This window comes from Piliocolobus tephrosceles, chromosome 8 (assembly GCF_002776525.5).
Source record: "Piliocolobus tephrosceles isolate RC106 chromosome 8, ASM277652v3, whole genome shotgun sequence".
Lineage (NCBI taxonomy): Eukaryota > Metazoa > Chordata > Mammalia > Primates > Cercopithecidae > Piliocolobus > Piliocolobus tephrosceles.
In genome coordinates, this window is record NC_045441.1 from 139,127,523 (window position 1) to 139,148,059 (window position 20,537).

At 45.1% G+C, this 20,537-nt stretch overlaps 1 protein-coding gene, 1 long non-coding RNA gene and 2 pseudogenes across 2 annotated transcripts in view; 2 read left to right on the plus strand and 2 right to left on the minus strand.

Moving 5' to 3' along the window:
• The first annotated feature begins 1,236 nt into the window (after window positions 1-1,236).
• Window positions 1,237-7,961, plus strand: LOC111551507 (GTPase IMAP family member 5-like). The gene is made up of 4 exons (XM_023225495.3): window positions 1,237-1,325; window positions 1,708-1,913; window positions 5,162-5,210; window positions 6,490-7,961. The coding sequence occupies exons 2-4, from the start codon at window positions 1,872-1,874 to the stop codon at window positions 7,368-7,370; spliced, it is 972 nt and encodes a 323-aa protein (XP_023081263.1). The 5' UTR covers window positions 1,237-1,325; window positions 1,708-1,871; the 3' UTR covers window positions 7,371-7,961.
• A 407-nt stretch (window positions 7,962-8,368) lies between these two features.
• On the plus strand, window positions 8,369-15,280 carry LOC111551456 (annotated as a pseudogene).
• LOC111551410 lies at window positions 11,033-13,367 on the minus strand (annotated as a pseudogene).
• A 3,778-nt stretch (window positions 15,281-19,058) lies between the features above and the next one.
• LOC111551509 overlaps window positions 19,059-20,537 on the minus strand; it is a 2,947-nt gene continuing 1,468 nt past the window's right edge. Inside the window, exons 2-3 of the long non-coding RNA XR_002734385.2 lie at window positions 19,951-20,139; window positions 19,059-19,719 (exon numbers count right to left, since the gene is read on the minus strand). This is a non-coding gene — a long non-coding RNA (uncharacterized LOC111551509). The remainder of the gene's footprint in view (window positions 19,720-19,950; window positions 20,140-20,537) is intronic.

Here is a 20,537-nt window from a genome sequence, read left to right on the forward strand (position 1 = left end):
AATTTGCTACATTGATAAGAATGGTTAGCATCGGTGCCCCTCACTGTTTATTCCAGGCAGTTGCTGGGGGAGTACCTGGTCCCTATCTAATAAGGGTGAAATCCTGGTCAGATTACAGCCCACTTCCTGCCCTGCTCTGCTCAATTCACACAAATTATGAGTGCTGACTAGCTTGAAAGTCCTTGAAGAATTTTAAAGTGTAAGGACCAATAAAAGTCAAATATAAGGAAAAAACGTTAATTCTCTTTTCTGGAGAAAAAATAAAGTGGAAAAGAATTACCCCTCCCTTCTTAGAGTATTTTATTTAGAAAGCTTGTAAGTGTGAATCCTTTCTCCACCCTTTGTAATGCAATCTTTTTAAAAGCTGTTTGACAGCCCAGGGCTGTCTTTAGAGCACCTGGAAGCCATCCCTTTGAAACGCAAACATCAAGGAAGGTAGCGTCCCCACCTCCCAGTCTCTGTGGGAAACCAGGGGCCTAATTTAGGAGCCTAACTTAACTTAGATAGGAGCCTGAGATCTGCCAGCACCTTTCTGAGTTGCAAATCTTCCTCTTGCCATAGAGGATATGAGAAGTTTCCTTTTCCTCTGGAAAAAGACAATTAGCTAACACAGATGATTACTGAGTGAGTTTAGGATGAACTATGTATGACAAAGGGTACTGTCAAGTCCTCTTACTTGAGTACTAGCTACTGTTTAGCTTGAGAACACGTGTGTAATGGGTGGCACCTGCCTGGCTGTATGACCAGGTGACATCTCTCTCCGTCTTTGCAATCTCTCCCTGGATTGTCTGGGATCCAGATCACATTCTGGTTCAATGCACGTTCAATAAAATTGTTTTCTTTCTCTTCCGCCTCTGTGGAGAGGTTTTCTGGGCTGGCAGGGGATTGTTTAAAGTTGTTTTACCCATGAAGTCTTAGACAATTGTTATGATATGACTGTAAGCTCCACTTCAAATGTCAACAGCGAGGGATGTGGGGATTCTCTTGGCCCTGATGGCCCTCCGCCTAAGTCCCATTGTGTTCTCCATCTCATAATTGCTTTATGTCCACTGCTCTAACCTTAAATGGCAATCAGCTTTATGTCCACTGCTCTCCCAATCAGTTCAAAAATAGAGGTTCTATCACCCTGCTTTCAACCCTTACCAGATAAACTGACACGTGGACTCCACAATGTCCCCACAGGGAGGGCTCCATCACGTGGCAGACAGCTTGCCAGGGTAAGTCACAAGCCAAAAGTCAAACACTGCGAGGGCTTGTTCTGGTCCTCTGTGGACCAGAGTGCCTTTCTGATCCTGGTTAGCAGAAGCTTTCCAGAAGCAGAGCCTGTGAGAAGGGGCCCAAGAGTGCCGGGAGGAGCAGGTTCCCCAGTGATGGGTGCTGAGGGCAGCAGCTGCTGCCCAGAACTTTCCAGTCACCAGGGGCCTTTTCTGAACTTGGAAGTTGGAGAGTCTGTAATTCCCTTCATATCTCCTTCTTCCAAATACTGCTTGCTTGAAACAGTCAAAAGTAAAAAGGAAATAGGACGGGGGACACTGTCCCAGGGCAGGCTCATGACAGGAAGTGGCCTGTTAAGGAGGCAGCACATCGCTGCATTCAGCTGGTTTTCAGGGGTTTGTTCCCAATCAGTTTCCAGCCAATGCCAGGGTGTCCTAGTCCACAGGGGTGTGGGGGGCACACTCCATAATCTCTACTTTTCTTTTTTTGCAGCTGAGTCATGGAGCTTTCAGCCCCTGCACGTGGCTCCTCCTTAACTGTATCTATTCAGCCTCCCTCAGCCCTGTGAATAGCCTCCCCACACACAGATCACAGAGCAAGGCTCTCTCTGCTGTCACTTCACCTTCCTGAGAGAGGACCAGCCGGACAGAGCCTAAATGACCGCCACCCTGGAGGACAGGGCACAACAGCCATTTCTGGTAAGGAGAACTGGGTTTATGCTCACAGAGACTTGGGGAATTGGAAGGATCACAGTTTGGTCACAGCTGTTCATTTCTGATGTGACCTTGCACAGATCCCCTCACTTCTGGGTTCTCTGGTCAGTAAAACGGGGCAATGGTGGTGAGTGTTGTGGGCATTAGCAGGTGCACAGCTGGTGGAGCACAGCCTAAAGAATCTGCGCCTCCACTCACAGCCCAGTCCCGGGCAGCGGGCTTTGCTGCCCCATTGCCCATTACTTAGCCAAGTCGATCTCCATGAAACTCTCAGGGAGTAAGGCTGAACTGATCCTCTCACCAGTGGAACAGATGGGAAAACGGAAGCTTCCAGAGGGTAATAGGCTTTCCCCATCTCCCCTAGCATGCTGGGGCATTCTTCTCAATGTTACCCTCCTAATTTCTCCTGTCCCAGACCAGCCAGACACGCACTATGTCTCAGACAAACCTGGGAGCTGAGGATGGATTCTTAGGGCTCCCCAGGGCAAGTGTAGGATATTTTCCCACCCCAGGAGCCTCATGTTCCAAACAAGACCCCTGAGTGGACCTTTTCTTGTGACTTTCAACTTCTGAAAACTACCCCATGCTCCCCTAGATTTCCCACATTTTTCCTATGACACCCTGCAGGATGCACTGTAGGGAAACAGGCTCATATTTGGGGCACCTGTGAACAATCCCTTTGTCAGCCAAACTTTATGTGAGAGACATGCCATGGAACCACAGTGACCAAACCGCAAAACACATCATTCCAATACCTGGAAATATATGGGCTGGGGCAGACAGGTGAAGGAAATACTTATGAACAAAGAAGATAAGAAGTGGTTTGATCTTTTCTAAAATAGTACGGAAGAGGCTGCTTTCTTGTGATTTGCTAAAATAAGCTCTTCTCATGGTAAAATCAGGTTCATGCAATTTTCAAATCAGAACATGCGTTTTGTTCATTTGCTTCACCCTTTTCCCTGAGCCAGACCCTCCCACCGGCTTGCCAGAGGCTGCTACTTTCTTGCTTGCACACTGCTTTCCAATCTCTCATGACCTTTGGTCTCATTTGTGGGACTAAGGGTAAAATTTTTCCTTTGGAGAAGACATCTGCCTTCATTCTCAATTCCCCCACTTTTGTCTGCCCTGTAGACCAACATGTATCACTTTCCTTCAAGCCTACGATGTGTCCACCACGCTTTATTCAGTTATTTTATAATCTTTTCCATGACTCATTTTAGCATTGCCATCAGCATCCTTTCTGACTCACCTGTGAACACTTTGTTATTTGTTAATATCTGCCAAAAAATATATTCCTCAATGCAGCCTGATCCACTCAGAGACATTGGATTGGGAGAGCTATTGTTGCTGCTCGTTGCCTAACATAACAGAGTTTGACTGGCTTTTGTGACAGGCCATTGGCTGTTTTAAAAGGAAAGACCGCAACTGAGAGAAATTCCTGCCACCGACAATTTTATTTTTGAATAACCTTTTATAAGAAATGCACTCAAGATTTTGCAATAAAATTCTGTGTGTTGGTTTTAGGGTAGGCTTCTAGCTGTCCAGTTAATTTGTCTCCTGACCAGGGAGTGGCAGCATTGTACACATGTTCCAAGAGGTTTGTTGACTTTTTTTGGAATAGTGTCTTTTTCCGCCTATGGAATCAAGGACAATACATAGGCAAAAGGAGCCATTTCCTGATGCTAGCTCCATTGGAAATATGTGACCTTTGGCAGATCATTTAATGCTCAGTTTCCTTGCATTTTAATAGAAATTTTAAGACCAGTCTTGATCACATCACAGGGAATTTGAGAGAGCAATTAAAATAAGAAGGATGAAATAAATGTGAAAATTATAAACATCTGCACAGAGGTTTATTACAATTATGATGTTCATAATCAACATCATTACCACTGTCCTCTTGACACTTACCACATCATTTTGTTGATTCCAAACCTCAGAAAACGTCATCTAAAGTAGAGAGAATGTCAGGGAACTGGTGCTGTTTTAGCAAAAGCCAGAAGCATAATTTACCAGAGACAAGAACAGGGTGTGGGAGAGAGAATACTCTTCTCTGGGCTTAAGAAAAAGAAAGAAAGGAGGGAGGGGAGGGGGAAGAGGAAAGGAGGAAGAAGAGAAAGAAGGGAAAGGAAGGGAGGCTGGAAGCTGTCTTAATACATTCTGATAATACAAAAGTAGATTGATTGACCTAAAGAAGGCCAAGAAAATCCACTGAATGAATAGAAAAATGTAGAAAAGATAGAAATCACAGAAGTTATTAAAAATGGAAGTTTATAAATAACCAAAATAGTAAACCATGAAAACTGTTTTTAATTTAATGATAATCAGTAAAATATAAGTTTAAGTCAATTAAGACATCCTTATTTATGCCCATAAGGATGACAGGAAATTAAAAGTGTAATATTACCAAGTGCCTGTTGAGATTTGGGGACTTCTTATAAATGGGTGGTGCAAACAGGAGTTAGCACGACTCCCTGGGAGTCATATTTGGCAATATCCAGTCAGGTGGAAGATATACGTCCCCAATGCTGTGACACAGTGCTGGAAACCCAGAGCAGGAATGAGTTGTTCTTGAATTTGGCCTGAAGTTGATTCTTTCTCTTCAATCACCTCACTACCTCCTCTCCACCAACCGTCAGGATGGGAAGGCGGTCATACCAGTCCCCCTGCACCATTTCCTCTCACGTCAGTTCTTTGTGTCCCTGATCCCCACTTCCACCCTCCCATTGGAAAGTACCTTGTAATTTCCTCTCTGCCACTGGAATGCCCACTTGACACAAAGACTTTCCAGGACTGGAAGTTTCCACTACTTCAAATAAACCAATCTTATTTACAGCAAGGCAATTTTTTTTCTCTATTCTGGTAAGTTTGCCTAGTGTAATTTCAATTTTTTTTAACACCCACTCTTTGTTTCATAGAAGAATGTTTTCTTCATTTCATGCCTTTCTGGTTGGGGGAGATAATCAACTGATTTGCTCCCAAATATTTCCTGATTTTCTGTTAAGCTGAGGGGAGGGAAGCAATAGTGCACTATTTTAGCATAACCTAACATCACCTGGTTTGCTTAAAGTTATTTACAGATGTTTCAAAGTAAAATATGCGTTAGAAAATTAGTGATGGAAATGGCTCATCCGAGGATAATTATTCTTAGATATCTGAATTGAGGTGCTCTCAGGCTCTACCAGCTCCCATATGGACATTTGCTTTTTATCCTTTTCCTGTTTTTATTCCAGGAGAGAATGGAAGGATTTCAGAAGGGCAAATATGGAGCTATGGCTGAAGGTAAGAAAGTCTTGAAGTTCTCAAGAGCCCCAGATGCTTGGGAGAATCACAATTATCTCCACACTTACCTCCCGCTAAAACACAGTGGCAGAAACCCATTCATTTTAAATGAAGAAGATAAAGACAACCATCATTTTTTACCTCGCCATACCTCTTGTGCCTAATCAAACAATCACACACGCACACACACACACACCCCATAGTGTGATGCTCTCCCTGCACCAGGTGTGTGGGAAATGTGGAAAGGAAACCAAGTCATAAGTTGAAGGGTCTGGAAGCAAATGGGTGAATATGTTTTCTCTTTCTTTGTCTGCTGACAGCTCAAAACAAAACAACAAAAAAGGTCCCCATAGGGATTTAGTCATTGTGCTTGCTACAAAACACCTCAGAAAAACTTAAGAAAAGGAAGAATCAACCCAGAATGGGAGGAATAAAATAATAGATTTTTAAGAGCCTAAAGTGCACTTTGAATTCATTTGGGCTCCAGAAATCCGCAGGTTCTCCCCTCTTTGTGCCTTGAAGATTTTAGCTCCTGCCACAGTGTCACCATCTCCAGCACCACTTCTGCTATAATTTCATGTGCTTCCATCAGCCACATAGATTAGCTTTTCAACACACATGCTTCTATTGAGCTTATGTTCTATCTTTTTGAGCCATCCACCTTAGGGTCATCTCCCAGACGTTGCGCTAACATTAACTACAACTTACGTCATCTCAATTTCAAACATTTCACTCCCTACCCGGAGAGCACAGACCCAGGGACGGGCAGATGACCCCCGGCAGTGGGTCATTATAGATCTGCCAGTGGAGACCTGCTTGACCCTCAAGGCTTGAATGAATGTGTGGAGTGTGTCTATACAAGTGTGCCTGGAAATGTGTGGGTGAAAGAGAGGTAATTGTATTTTCTCACTTGTAACTACTCATCCCCTCCCTCCTTCTAATAATTCTCCATGGAGTTGGCCTAAACACCACGCAGGGGAAAACACAAGGACCATTTTCTTTCAGGAAAGCTCTATTTGCCACAATCCAGATGAAGTGCTTAATGCATCCCCTTAATGCAGCAGTTCTGACTCCTGGCTGTGGATCCAAGCATGGGCTTCCAGTGAGGCTTTTTACATGCAAGATTCACCTACAGTTGTATGCACACTTTTATACACACATAAACATGTCTGTCATTCTGGGGAGGAGGTTCATAGCTTTTATGAGATAACCATGAACAATGACCTAACATTCTTAAGGATCATTAACTTAGTAAGACACAAAACTTCTTTTTCTACAGGTAGATCAGAAGATAACTTGTTTGCAACACCAGCGGCATTGAGGATTATCCTAGTGGGCAAAACAGGCTGCGGGAAAAGCGCCACAGGGAACAGCATCCTTGGCCAGCGTGTGTTTGAGTCCAAGCTGGGGGCCCAGTCAGTGACCAGGACGTGCCAGGCAGAAACAGGAACATGGAACGGGAGGAAAGTCTTGGTGGTTGACACGCCCCCCATTTTTGAGTCAAAGGCTGATACCCAAGAGTTGTACAAGAACATTGGGGACTGCTACCTGCTCTCTGCCCCGGGGCCCCACGTGCTGCTTCTGGTGATCCAGCTGGGGCGTTTCACTGCTCAGGACACAGTGGCCATCAGGATGGTGAAGGAAGTCTTTGGGGCAGGGGCCATGAGACATGTGGTCATCCTCTTCACCCACAAAGAGGACTTAGGGGGCCAGGCCCTGGATGACTATGTAGCAAACACAGACAACCGCAGCCTGAAGGACCTGGTGCAGGAATGCGAGAGGAGGTACTGTGCCTTCAACAACCAGGGCTCTGGGAAAGAGCAGAGGCAGCAGCAGGCAGAGCTCCTGGCTGTGATCGAGAGGCTGGGAAGAGAGCGAGAGGGCTCCTTCCACAGCAACGACCTCTTCCTGGATGCCCAGCTGCTCCAAAGAGCTGGAGCTGGGACCTGCCAGGAAGACTACAGGCAGTACCTGGCCAAGGTGGAATGGCAGGTGGAGAAGCAGAGACAAGAGCTGAGGGAGAATGAGAGTAACTGGGCATACAAGGCGCTCCTCAGAGTCAAACACTTGATGCTTTTGCATTATGAGATTTTTGTTTTTCTTTTTTGGTGCAGCATCCTTTTTTTAATTATTTTTCTGTTCCTCTTTCATTATATTTAAATCTCTGGACCCTGGAGCACTTCTAACGTATCACCCCATGGAGTCATTGTTCTAATAATCACCAATTCAGACTCGGATCCTCATGGTCTGTGGAGCACGCTGCTTGCTGTCTGTGCAGCTCCCATTTCCCCTTCTACCTTATAGACTTGGAGCTGTGTGCCTCCACTCCAAGGCTGCCTGCCTGGCTGCTGTAAACACTGTCCCACTCTCTCTGCCAATGACTGCTTCAGGAACGGGCCTGAGATCCCATGCAGGTCCATGATAAGTGAGTAAAAGTCTGCAGAGGTGGGGATGGAAGATCTCTCCTTAGATAGAACCTATCTTTGTCCCTGGCATTGTGGGATCTGGGTGTGACGCTGGGACTGTCAGCAGCTTTGTGCTGCCAACCTGAGGTTTGAAGGCAGTGCCTCAGAGCAGCAAAGAGAGTTGGGGCCACCTGAACCCTGAGCCACCAGCCCTGCAGCCTGCCCCATCTCTGCATTTCCAGTTGTGTTAGCCAATAAATTTCCTACTTATTTAAGCTATTTGAGCTCCGGGTCTCTTTTACCTGCATTTTAAAACATTCAAAGTAATGAAAATTTCTCCACATTCCCTTTTGTCCTTTCAATCTGTTGGAACTTCCCAGTCCACTTGCTTCCTTTGAGCAAGTGGCATCCAGAATAAAGGAACAGGGTTGGCTTTTCTTGTTCCTAAAATTAGGAAGAACCTCCTGCTCCTACTGAAGTACCTGCCACATAGTGGACATTCCCTGAACTCTGAGTAAAGCAAAACACTTTCAGTTGGATTGCATTGACGAATGGGAGTAGGAAAGGGTCAAGGAAATGGGGTGCCCCCTATGCAGGGCTTTCTCTGTGCTTTCTTCTCAGTTTGGCCAGGGGCCCAAGAGAAACACAGTTCACATTTCAGTGCTCTGCAAGGAATCACTTTGGCAAACGTTCACACATGAGAAAGGTTAACCAAACCCTTTCTCCTTCTCCACTGTAAAATGTCCTTGGATCAGCTCTCCAGCTCTATTTCTTTGAAAGTTGATGTCCACAGGGTTGGGGTGGTGGGCAGGCTGTTGGCTGGGTACCAGGCAATCCTGCTCATCATGAAAGTGATTCCTTGTTAGTAGAGGGAGTGTGGACCAGGTGACCCGGGAATGGGCCATCCCCACACTGGAAGGAGGCTACTCTGGCAGCGCCGCTCTGTAATGCTTTCTTAAGATCATGGCTATGTCCATCAAGAGTGCCTCCCTGGAGGGAGGGAGAGCCCAGACAACATCTACTGGACCAGTTTCCGGAGGCTTCAAGGTCACCACTTATGTGCAGTCTTTGCCTCCCTCAGCTCAGCCCACTCCTCCTCTGCGGGGCTGCTACAGTGAAGGGAGCCACATTTCAAAGTCACCAAGGACAGAGGTGAGTTCCCTCCCGATGTTGTCATCAGTGACCACACTGCGGGGCACCTCCTTAGCTCTCCCGAATCTGTCCTGTCCATCACCATTGCTACTGCTGGAGTGCAGGTGCTGATTTCCTCTGAATGTTATCCCTGTCTCCAGGCTTATACTCATACAACCCAGCTGCCACTTGCTGCCACCTGATCTTCCCAAGATACATCAACCTGCTTAGAAGCCTCTGGCCAGGATTCCAGGAGGCACTCTCGAATCCTGAGAAGGAGGCCCAGACCCCCCAGCCCCACCCAGCCCCAGCCCCAGCCCCCCATGCACCCCTCCTCCCGTGTGCTGACTCCCATCCCATTCCTTAATCACATGCCCCTCAGCGTCCAGTGACTTCCCCCAAGAGGCAAGGATGTTCCGTCAGCTTAGCATCTCTCCATCTAGGAAGCCTCTGCAGAGCCTGCTGTGGTCTCCTTCTTGCTGACATTGCTTCCAAAAGAAACCTTCTCCTATAGCCCCACTTTTATGTGCTTTCATCCCTCCACCCCACAGTCCCCTGGGGAGCAGAATCCTGTTATTTTTTATCTTACACTCCTGGTGCCAGGCATTGACCCTGACCCTCAGTCTAACATCAAAAATGTCTGTGAAGCTGGACTGAATTAAATCAAGCTCATTGGAGCAGTTTGGGAACACTGCATTGAGGAGGTGGTCCTTGGTCTGAGAACTCAGGGTTCCCAGGGTTTAGGGAGCTGGCACACAACACACTCCCTGCACATGTTTGGAATCAGTTCTGTGCTAGAGTATGCAGGAGTCAATGCCATGGAACCAAACATGGAGCTTCATTGCCAGCAGCAGAGCTGAAGGATGCTGCTAAGGGGCATCACAGCCAAGCACCCCAGAGTAGTCACTTGCCCATCCAGCCATGGCCTGTCCAGGACGGCTGCAGGTCTCCCTTACCGAACACAAAGAAGAAGGTGTGGTGGAGAGACCCAGGGACTTCCTCTTCATCTGATTACCTGTTTCCACTGAATCCCCGACCTGCCCATACTTGAGCCCCATGTCTGCCTTCTTCTCTTTACTGCCATTGAGATGGGGACCACTACCCTTTCCTCAAATTCCCATGGACATCACACATCACTGTCCTGGATGGTACTGAGTTTGGGGTTAGAGATGTGGCATTGCAGTGCAGCCCGGCCAACAATGGGAAATCAGTGAAACAGATGACAGCCCTCAGCCTAAATCTGGCCCACCACCTGTTTTGTACAGCTATGAGCTAAGAGGGGTATTTACATTTCCAAATGGTTGAAGAAATCAGAAGAAAAATAACATTTCATCTTCACACATGAAAACTGCATGAAATTCAGAGTTCAGTGCTCATGAAGTTCTAGGGATCAAAGCCTTGCACATCATGTAGAGTCTCATCCATAGTGGCCTTTGTCTATGCAGCATAGTTGAGATAAGTAGCTGGAACATCTACCATATAGTCTGCTGAGCCCAGGTTTTCTGCTCTCTGGCCCTTAAAACTCCTGCTCTAGGACATCCCAGGTCCTACGTTTCCCAGCTGCTCTCCTTGCTTTCCCCAAGGCAGGCCCCATCCGGCCACTGCAACCCCTTGCTCTCTTTCCCTCAAGTCCAGCCCCTTGTCCTCCAACCTCCTCCACACCTCCAGGGTCCCCTTCTTGGTTCAGCAGATTGACCTCGCCATCCTTGCTTTCTGAGGTGGGGGCAGGGCATCATCTTTTCAGCCTGCGAATAAATCTGAGCATATCTATGAATAAAGTAAGGAATTCTGCCAGCAGCTTGTCTCATAGCACATTTCTCCTCTGGACATCAGTAATGCAGAAAGCAGGGCCCAGGATGAGACATTCTCAGAGCCTCGTAGCCAAGCACCTTTCTTCCTGCAAGCCACCAAATATTCCATGGCCATACCCAGCCAGTTTATGATTTACACTCAGAAGTTAAAAACAAAACAAAACAAAAAAAAACTAGTTTTTCTTTTTCTTTCTTTCTTTTTTTTTTTTTTTTCTGAGACAGAGTCTCACTCTGTCGTCCAGGCTGGAGTGCAGTGGCTCAATCTCGGCTCACTACAACCTCCACCTCATGGTTCAAGCGATTTTCTGGCTAATTTTTTGTATTTTTAGTAGAGACAGGGTTTCACCATGTTGGCCAGGTTGGTATCGAACTCCTGACCTCAAGTGATCTGCCTGCCTTGGCCTCCCAAAGTGCTAGGATTGCAGGCATGAGTCACCACACCAGCCAATATTTTATTTATCTAAAAGCACTGGATGGAAAATTGATGATATGTCTGTTGCAAGGAAGATAAATTGGGAGTGAAATTCTGTAAAAAGCAAGCAAAGGGCTGTAGACCCATAAACAGAGATGACAACTCTGGGAAAGAAAAAAGGCAGGCTGTAGAAATCACCTAAAATGCTCAGTGTCCACAAGTGATACACAAGTTCATTAAAATGGCAAGAACAATCAAACCTCATGTAATAAAAAGGCAGACATGACAACCTAAGAAAGCATCTGCTGTTTAACTCTGGGGAGCACTTTGCATGGCCAGTTACTCTCATCCATCCTCAGCTCTCACCTCTGCTTCTCCACCTGCCATTCCACACTGGCCAGGTACTGCCTGTAGTCTTCTTGGCAGGCCCCAGCCTGCCTCTCTGGAGCAGCTGGGCATCCAGGAAGAGGTCGTTGCTGTGGAAGGAGCCCTCTCGCTCCCTCCCCAGCCTCTTGATCGCAGCTAGGAGCTCTGCCCGCTGCTGCCTCTGCTCCTCCACGGCAGCCCGGTTGTGGAAGGTGTAGTATCTCCTCACATACTCCTGCACCAGGTCCTTCAGGCTGTGGTTGTCCATGTTTGCTACATAGTCATCTAGGACCTGGCCCCTAAGACCTCTTTGTGGGTGAAGAGGATGACCACATGTCTCATGGCCCCTGCCCCAAAAACCTCCTTCACCCTCCTGACGGCCACCATGTCCTAAGCAGTGAAATGCCCCAGCTGGATCACCAGAAGCAGCACATGGGGCCCCGGGGCAGAGAGCAGGTAGCAGTCCCCAATGTTCTTGTATAGCTCTTGAGTCTGGACCTTTGACTCAAAGATGGAGAGCGTGTCGACCACCAGGACTTTCCTCCTGTTCCATGTTCCTGTCACCACCTGGCACATCCTGGTTACTGATTGGGCCCCCAGCTTGGACTCAAACACGAGCTGGCCGAGGATGCTGTTCTCTGTAGCACTTTTCCCTCAGCCTGTTTTGCCCACCAGGAGGATCAGCAGCAGCAGTGATCCTGGAGCCAACCTGCCTTGTTCTCAGCCTGTGAGAGTGGGTGAAGAGTGAGTGTGTAAAAACTGCATTCTGAGGAGGAGGTGCCAAAAGACAGAAGGCAAAGGCATCCAGAGGCACTGGCACCCTGGGTCAGTGAGAACTCCATAGCTCCGCTCCCATCCCTGACTCCACGTACAGAGAATGGAGGGACTCACACAGTGTTTGTGGGATTTCCCAGCTGGCCAGAGCTCCAGGGCTTTTCCCCTTTGGGACTGCTGAGCTCTGCCCCTTTCTGGCCTTCCCTCGATGCACTTCCCACCCTGAGGGCCTGGGCTGGAGCCGGCAGGAGGCCGTTTTCTCGGCCACTGTATGGTCCATCTCATGCTTTCTCCCTCTCCCATCCCTAGCTGATCTCTATTTTTCATGATCACAGAGTTTTATTTGGAAAATCTTATCCTCACTGAAAAGAAGATGGCAGTTAAGAGCTTAATATGCTGTATTTTTGGGGGTAAATGTGTTTTCTTTGTCATTGGTGAATACAGTCTTGTGCCTTTCACTGGCAGGTGGGAAGTTTGCCCCCCAGTTCTGAGTCTACAACCTTTATAAGAGCTTTACCAAGTGCAGCTCCCTTGCCTGTGCAGAAGGCACCTGCTCCACCCATTCGAAGCCCTTCTATTTTGTCCTAGAGGGGAAAACATACATGGATTGTTCACACTGGAGGCGGATGTGACATCCAACACAAAGCATCACATTTTACAGATGAGGAAATTGAGGCAAGAAAAGAAAACCCTGCTGAGGTCACACATTATTTAAGGGATGAGCTGAGACTAACACCCAGGTCTGCTGACTTCAGATATTCTCAACAGTAGCCTGGGCTTCCTGCTGAAGAACATACAGACAGCCCCAAAATGCACCACAAGCCTGCGTTTCCCAGCACCTGTATTTAACATACAGACAGCCCCAAAAAGCACCACATGCCTGTGTTTCCCAGCACCAGCTAATGGGAGGTGGTGAATGGAAGGCAGGGAAGGCTGATGGATGCTGTCCACCCAGATCAAGAAAGTCAGCAGTCATTTCCAACTGAACATCTGGCTGTCATGTGTTCTTGTCCACTTTTAGGGTCTCAGGGCTGGTATCCAAACTAAAGTGTGCCCGGCAAAGCATCCCCCTTTGATAAACTCACAAAAGAAATTCTCCCCTACGTTTCCATGGTGATGGTGGTGCAAAGGGTGACCAACCATCCTGGTTGGCCCAGGTCTGAGAGGATTCCCTGATTGAAGGACTTTCAGTGCTGAACTGGGAAAGTCCCAGACACACCAAGATGAGTTGCTTACCCCAAGAGTAGGAGATTGTCATGGGTCCAGGTTAGGGGTGGAGAGTAGGGGCATGTACATCCAGCAATTGGAAAGAAGAACTGATTTGTTGGGCTCAGACCAATGCCTTATGCTACAGAGGATTGGTGCTTCCCTATTCCTACCTCAGTCTTGGGACCAGTCACTACCCCAGGGGCACTTCTCATCAAGCCCCCTCACCTCCTTGCACTGTTCCCACCATACCTTTCCTCCTACCTCCTACCTCCTACTTCCAGTGCTCAGGTAGAAAATCCACCCAGGCTCCACAGAAGAATGACTTCTCAGGCTTCGCTACTATGAAAAACCCATACAACCCTTTCCAAAGCAACATGAGGACCTTGCTGTGTGCAAAGTTTCAGTGCATTGCCTTGTAACAGGCTCAAGGCATTAATGCTAAGGAGTGAGTCCCTAATTGCAGAATTGCAGAGCCTATGCCTGGTCAATTGAAAAAATATTCTTGGACTGATGTCATGGCGCTTTAGGGGAAGAAGTTAGTGTTCCACGGGGCCCTGGTACTGAAGACGCGGTCCAGGTCACCCCTAACTCTTTCCCACTCACCCAACCCTCTTGTGCCCACCTTTTCCCTCTCTCCTCTAGCAGAATGGAGCATGCAGGCCTGGGTGAAGGAGTACCTCCTGGCAACTCTGGGAACAATGGCTACGCTAATAGTGGGTATAGTGCCTGTGAAGAAAAAAACGAGAGACTTACTGAAAGTCTGAGAAGCAAAGTAACTGCTATAAAATATTTTTCCATTGAAATAGTCCATGAAGTTAAAACCCAAAATAAATTATTAGCTGAAATGGATTCACAATTTGATTCTACAACTGGATTTCTAGGTAAAACTATGGGCAAACTGGAGATTTTATCCATAGGGAGCCAAAAACAAAGCTGCTGGGCTCTACAATGCTGTTTTATTTATTTGTCTTCTTTTTTTTTTTTTTTCATTTATTGGATTAGTAAACTCAGGTGATGCAAGTAATTGTGAATTTGGAATTTGTTCCAATTTAATGACTTGGTGTACCACTTTGATGAAAATCAGCACCAAAACATTCCTAGATTTCAAACACTATGGCATTTTCCATTGAAAATTGCTGCACATTTCTTGTTTTATAAATCACGTTAGATACTACAGTGCTCTTTGAATATTGTCTGTTTTTTCTTTTTCTTTTTTTTTTATTTTAAGTTCTGGGTTACATGTGCAGGACGTGCAGGTTTGTTACATGGGCAAATGTGTGCCATGGTGGTTTGCTGCACCTATCAACCCATCACCATGCCACCTAATAGCCTGGCATGCATTAGCTATTTTTCCTGATGCTCTTCCTCCTCCCACCCCACCCTCCCCAACAGACCCCAGTGTGTGTTAGTCCCCTCCCTGTGTCTGTGTGTTCTCATTATTCAGCTCCCACTTGTAAGTGAGAACATGTGGTGTTTGGTTTTCTGTTCCTGCATTAGTTTGCTGAGGATAATGGCTTCCAGCTTTATCCATATACCTGCAAAGGACATAATCTAATTCCTTTTTATGACTGCATAGTAATCCATGGTGTATATGTACCACGTTTTCTTTCTCCAGTCTATCACTGATCAGCATTTGGGTTGATCAAATACCGTTTCTTAATGACTCATTTTGGCCCCTGTCTTCAGGGGTAATGAGACTGTGTGGCTCCCCCAATTTCCAAGTTGTTTTTCTATTGCTTGCTAACTGTCAGATTAAACAGCATTGTAATATTCTGTTGTTATCATAAAAGTAGCTTTATGTCCCATGTAAGGAAACTTTCAGTGAGAGAGTAACAGAATGCCTGAAGAGCCTGACTGTGAGCTCTGGAAGTAGTCAACCAGTTTGTGATAGAAGGGTAACTGAATTTTCCTAACTGCATCAGCTGTGATGACGTGCTCCCTTTTCCTCCTTTAGTTAGTTAAAATCATAGGCTGATTTCTTTTTACCTATAATCTTCCTAATAATTTTTGATGATAGTGACCCCTCACTTCTCTATGCCCAAAAAACTCATTCTTTAAATAATGCTTGTCATGTTGGCATAGTTCTAATAGGGACCAGTGCACATGTGTATCCGTATAGTTATTGTTTCACATTAACTTTATAAATTCTGTTGACTTGGCTTATAATAGTTTTATGATTTTTACTATATAGGTAGGATTATATATAGATTATCATTTGTGACAGAATAATGTGAAGTTAAGTAATTACTAAACTCTAAATGGAAATAGTATTCAAGAAACTCAGGCACTGAACTTGAAGGTAAGAGTACTGTTGCTTTAATCCAGTGTATTTGCTTATGGAAAGAAAAACACAAAGGCGGACTCGAGTAAAAAGAAATATTAAAATATTGCTAAAAATTCTGTATTACTACTATTTTGGAATTTAACCGTTTATAGGTTCCAAAAATAAATTTTCAAATAAAATATTTTTATAAATAAAAAACGCTTTTTGGAATAAATCAATTTTCTAATGTTCCTTGGGATCATGCCACATATGATGGTATCTAGCTCCTTGCCCCCAACACAGGCACAGTTAAATTGGCCAGTGATTACTTTAGCAGGGAAAATAAATTAATACATAAATAATTTTGGAATCATTTTCATGGAAGTACTAAATGTCAAAACTCACTTTCTATGAGGTAATTCCCTAGTAATTTCTTTGTGATTGAGCCTGAGGGTATTTTTAACACCAGTACTGCCTCCCGGAATCTCCCTATTCTTTAGCCAGGTCCCATGGAAGCTAATCTAATCTGGTTGCAAAGTCTGTCCCACAGTACACACAATTCAAATAAGAGTTATCCACCCACAGCTCTGATGACACAACTCAAGCCTTGCCTTTACATCCAAGCAAGTGCTGATGTTTTGGATAGAAACCAAAGCACTTTCTGTCATCCTGCAATCTGTGAGAGGGCCCTTCAAACTGAGTGTGTGGTCATTCTTATGTGTCACTTGGCGAGGCCATACTACCCAATGGTCTAACCAAACACTAATCCAGGTGTTGCTATGAGGGTATTTTGCAGATGTGGTTAATGCGAAGTAAGGATTACCTTCCGTAACATAGAGGGAAATCACCCAGGCAGTTGAAAGTGTTAAGGCAATAACCGATTTCCCAGAGAAGGAATTCTACCTCAAGACTGCAGTGTCTACTCCTGGCTGAGTGTCCAGCCTGCCCACCTGTACCACAGATTTTGGACATGCCAGCCCCCGAAATCACATGAGCCAATTTCTAGAAATAAATCTCTTACTAGATATATCCTGTTGTTTCTGTTTCTCTGGAGAAACCTGACCGATAGCCAAAGCTGATATTTCTACTGATACTCAGAGAAAGAGCAAACCTGAACATAAATCTATCTTTATGGCTGGGCGTGGTGGCTCATCCCTATAATCCCAGCATTTTGAGAGGCCGAGGCAGATGCATCACCTGAGACCACCTGAGACCATCACCTGGCCAACATGGTGAAACCCTTTCTCTACTAAAAATACAAAAATTACCCAGGCGTGGTGGTCCATGCCTATAATCCCAGCTACTCAGGAGGCAGAGGTGGGAGAATTGCTTGAACCCAGGAAGTGGAGGTTGCAGTGAGCTGATATTGCAATACTGCACTCCATACTGGCTGACAGAGTGAGACTCTGTCTCAAAAAAAAAAAAAAAAACCAAAAGCCTCATCTTTCCAAGGAAGATTATTTTCTTTTCAAGAATGATATTTGGGTGGACCTTTTTAAAAGATGTGCTTGCAACTTACAAGGGATGTGAGGGCCTCTTCAAGGAGAACTACAAACCACTACTCAATGAAATAAAAGAGGACACAAACAAATGGAAGAACATTCCATGCTCATGGATAGGAAGAATCAATAACATAAAAATGGCCATACTGCCCAAGGTAATTTATAGATTCAATGTCATCCTGTTAAGCTACCAATGACTTTCTTCACAGAATTGGAAGAAACTACTTTAAAGTTCATATGGAACCAAAAAAGACCCCGCATTGCCAAGATAATCCTAAGCCAAAAGAATGAAGCTGGAGGCATCACACTACCTGACTTCAAACTACACTACAAGGCTACAGTAACCACAACAGCATGGTACTGGGACCAAAACAGAGATATAAACCAATGGAACAGAACAGAGCCCTCAGAAATAATACCACACATCTACAACCTTCTCATCTTTGACAAACTTGACAAAAACAAGAAATGGGGAAAGGATTCCCTTTTTAATAAATGGTGCTGGAAAAACTGGCTAGCCATAATAAAAAGCTGAAACTGGATCCCATCCTTAATACTTACACAAAAATTAATTCAAGATGGATTAGAGACTTAAATGTTAGACCTAAAACCATAAAAACCCTAGAAGAAAACCTAGGAAATACCATTCAGGACATAGGCATGGGCAAGGACTTCATGTCTAAAACACCAAAAGCAATGGCAACAAAAGCCAGAATTGACAAATGGGATCTAATTAAACTAAAGAGCTTCTGCACAGCAAAAGAAACTACGATCAGAGTAAACCGGCAACCTACAGAATGGGAGAAAATTTTTGCAATCTACTCATCTGACAGAGGGTTAATATCCAGAACCTACGAAGAGCTCAATCAAATTTACACGAGAAAAACAAACAACCCCATCAAAAAGTGGGCAAAGGATATAAACAGACACTTCTCAAAAGAAGACATTTATGCAGACAACAGACACATGAAAAAATGCTCATCAGCACTAGCCATCAGAGGAATGCAAATCAAAACTACAATGAGATACCATCTCACACCAGTTAGAATGGCAATCATTAAAAAGTCAGGTAGCAGCAGGTGCTAGAGAGGATGTGGAGAAATAGGAGCACTTTTACACTGTTGGTGGGACTGTAAACTAGTTCAACCATTGTGGAAGACAGTGTGGCGATTCCTCAAGGATCCAGAACTAGAAATACCATTTGACCCAGCCATCCCATTACTGGGTATATACCCAAAGGATTATAAATCATGCTGCTATAAAGACACATGCACATGTATGTTTATTGCAGCACTATTCACAATAGCAAAGACTTGGAATCAACCCAAATGTCCATCAGTGACAGACTGGATTAAGAAAATGTGGCACATATACACCATGGAATACTCTGCAGCCATAAAAAAGGATGAGTTCATGTCCTTTGTAGGGACATGGATGCAGCTGGAAACCATCATTCTCAGCAAACTTTCGCAAGAACAGAACACCAAACACCGCATATTCTCACTCATAGGTGGGAACTGAACAATGAGATCACTTGGACACAGGAAGGGGAACATCACACACCTGTTGTGGGGTGGGGGGAGGGGGGAGGGATAGCATTAAGAGATATACCTAATGTAAATGACGAGTTAATGGGTTCAGCACACCCACATGGCACATGTATACATATGTAACAAACGTTGTGCACATGTACCCTAGAACATAAAGTATTTAAAAAGCTTGTAAATAAACTACCACTTATAAAGAAAATAAATAAATAAATAAATAAATAAAAGAAACATTTTTTAAAAGGAAAAAAGGATTAAAATAAATATATAGAATCTCAGAGACCTGTGGGAGAATGTCAAGTGTACCAACATATATCAAATAGGAATCCCAGAAGAGGAGGACAAAGAGAAGGGACAAAATATCTTGAAAAGTAGTGGTAGAAAACTTCTCAGTTTTGATGAATAATATTTAATAAAATTCGTACTGTCAAAGAAAAAGATGTGATTGCATAAGGGGGATAGCAAATGGGAAAACCAACAATTTTTTTAAGCCATCTTGTTTGCAATGCTGATGGTTTTGAACTCAAGACTCTCTGTTTTCTCATGTGCTTGGATGATTCTCTGGATGGTCTTGAATGTGGGTCTCCACAGAGGGCCGGTAAGGAGGGGCTCCTGAGCATCAGAGGAAAACCGGAGGTACCAGGTAGGTGCCTGGAGAGGTGTGCGAGGGGAAGATAAGGCAACACTGAAAGAGCCACAGAGGGGCGGGTGGACTTGGAAGCCAATATTCCTACACTTGGGGAGGCCAGGGACCTGGCGATCTTGTAATACCATCTACCCCTTTTAACCACCAGGAAACTAAGATTTCCAGAATTTCCTAAAGCAGCAGTGACATGAGGCCAAGTCTGCACCCAAGACTGAGGGGGTGAAAGGATATCAAAGGGAGAGGCAGGTTTTTCACGTGTTTCAGGGCAAACTGAGTGCCTGTAGGGCCTGAATCTGCAGCTGCCCCTGTGTGCTGAGAGGGGTCAGCCCTCCAGGACTGTGCGCAGCAGGGCTATTCACGTGCTGTGTTTGGCCAAGAGATTGGTGGTGGGCCGTTTCCTCCAAGAACGAGAACCTGAAATTGCTGCTCTCTCAGAATCCAGCCTGAACAGAAAGATAAGTGAAAAGGAGGCTTCTCAGAAGCATCAGGATTGTTCTCATTTTCCTCAATTATTTTATTGAGGAGTTTGTCCTCTCCAGTCACAGTGCTGTCCCTCTAGCCCAAACCACCACTACAGAGAACCACACCCAAGTACCACACCAGCCCTCTGGATGACCCTATCATTGCCCCCCTCCAAAAAAAAAATGCCTATTCTGGGTTGGCCATCAACTCACCTCACGCATCTTATATCCATCAATCATTCCATTAATTCATTTTAAAATGGTATTAAATGCCTCACCCATGGAATATGGTTGGACCAGTTTAACCTGTTCAGGCACCGTGGCTAATGCGTGTAATCTCACCACTTTGGGAAGGAGGTTGAGACTGGAGGATCACCTGGGCCACATGGCAAAATCCCATCTCTACCAAAGCATAAAACAAAACAAAAATTAACCTGGCACAGTGGTGCATGCCTGTAGTATCAGCTACTCAGGAGGCTGACATAGGAGGATCACTTGAGCCCAGGAGGCCGAGGTTGCAGTGAGTCATATAGGTGACATTATTGCAGAAATTGAGCATTTTGGTCATTTTTCCCTATCACGTGATTAACATTGAGAACTTAGGGAATGCTAGAAAGATACATCTGTGCTTAATGGTTATGATACTTGATTTTGGATAAGACTTTTTATTCTTTTAATAAAAACAAAAATGCCCTGGGAGGGCAAGGCAGGCTGATCGCTTGAGGTCAGGAGATTGAGACCATCTTGGCTAATACGGTGAAATCCCGTCTCTACTAAAAATACAAAAAAAAAAAAAAAAA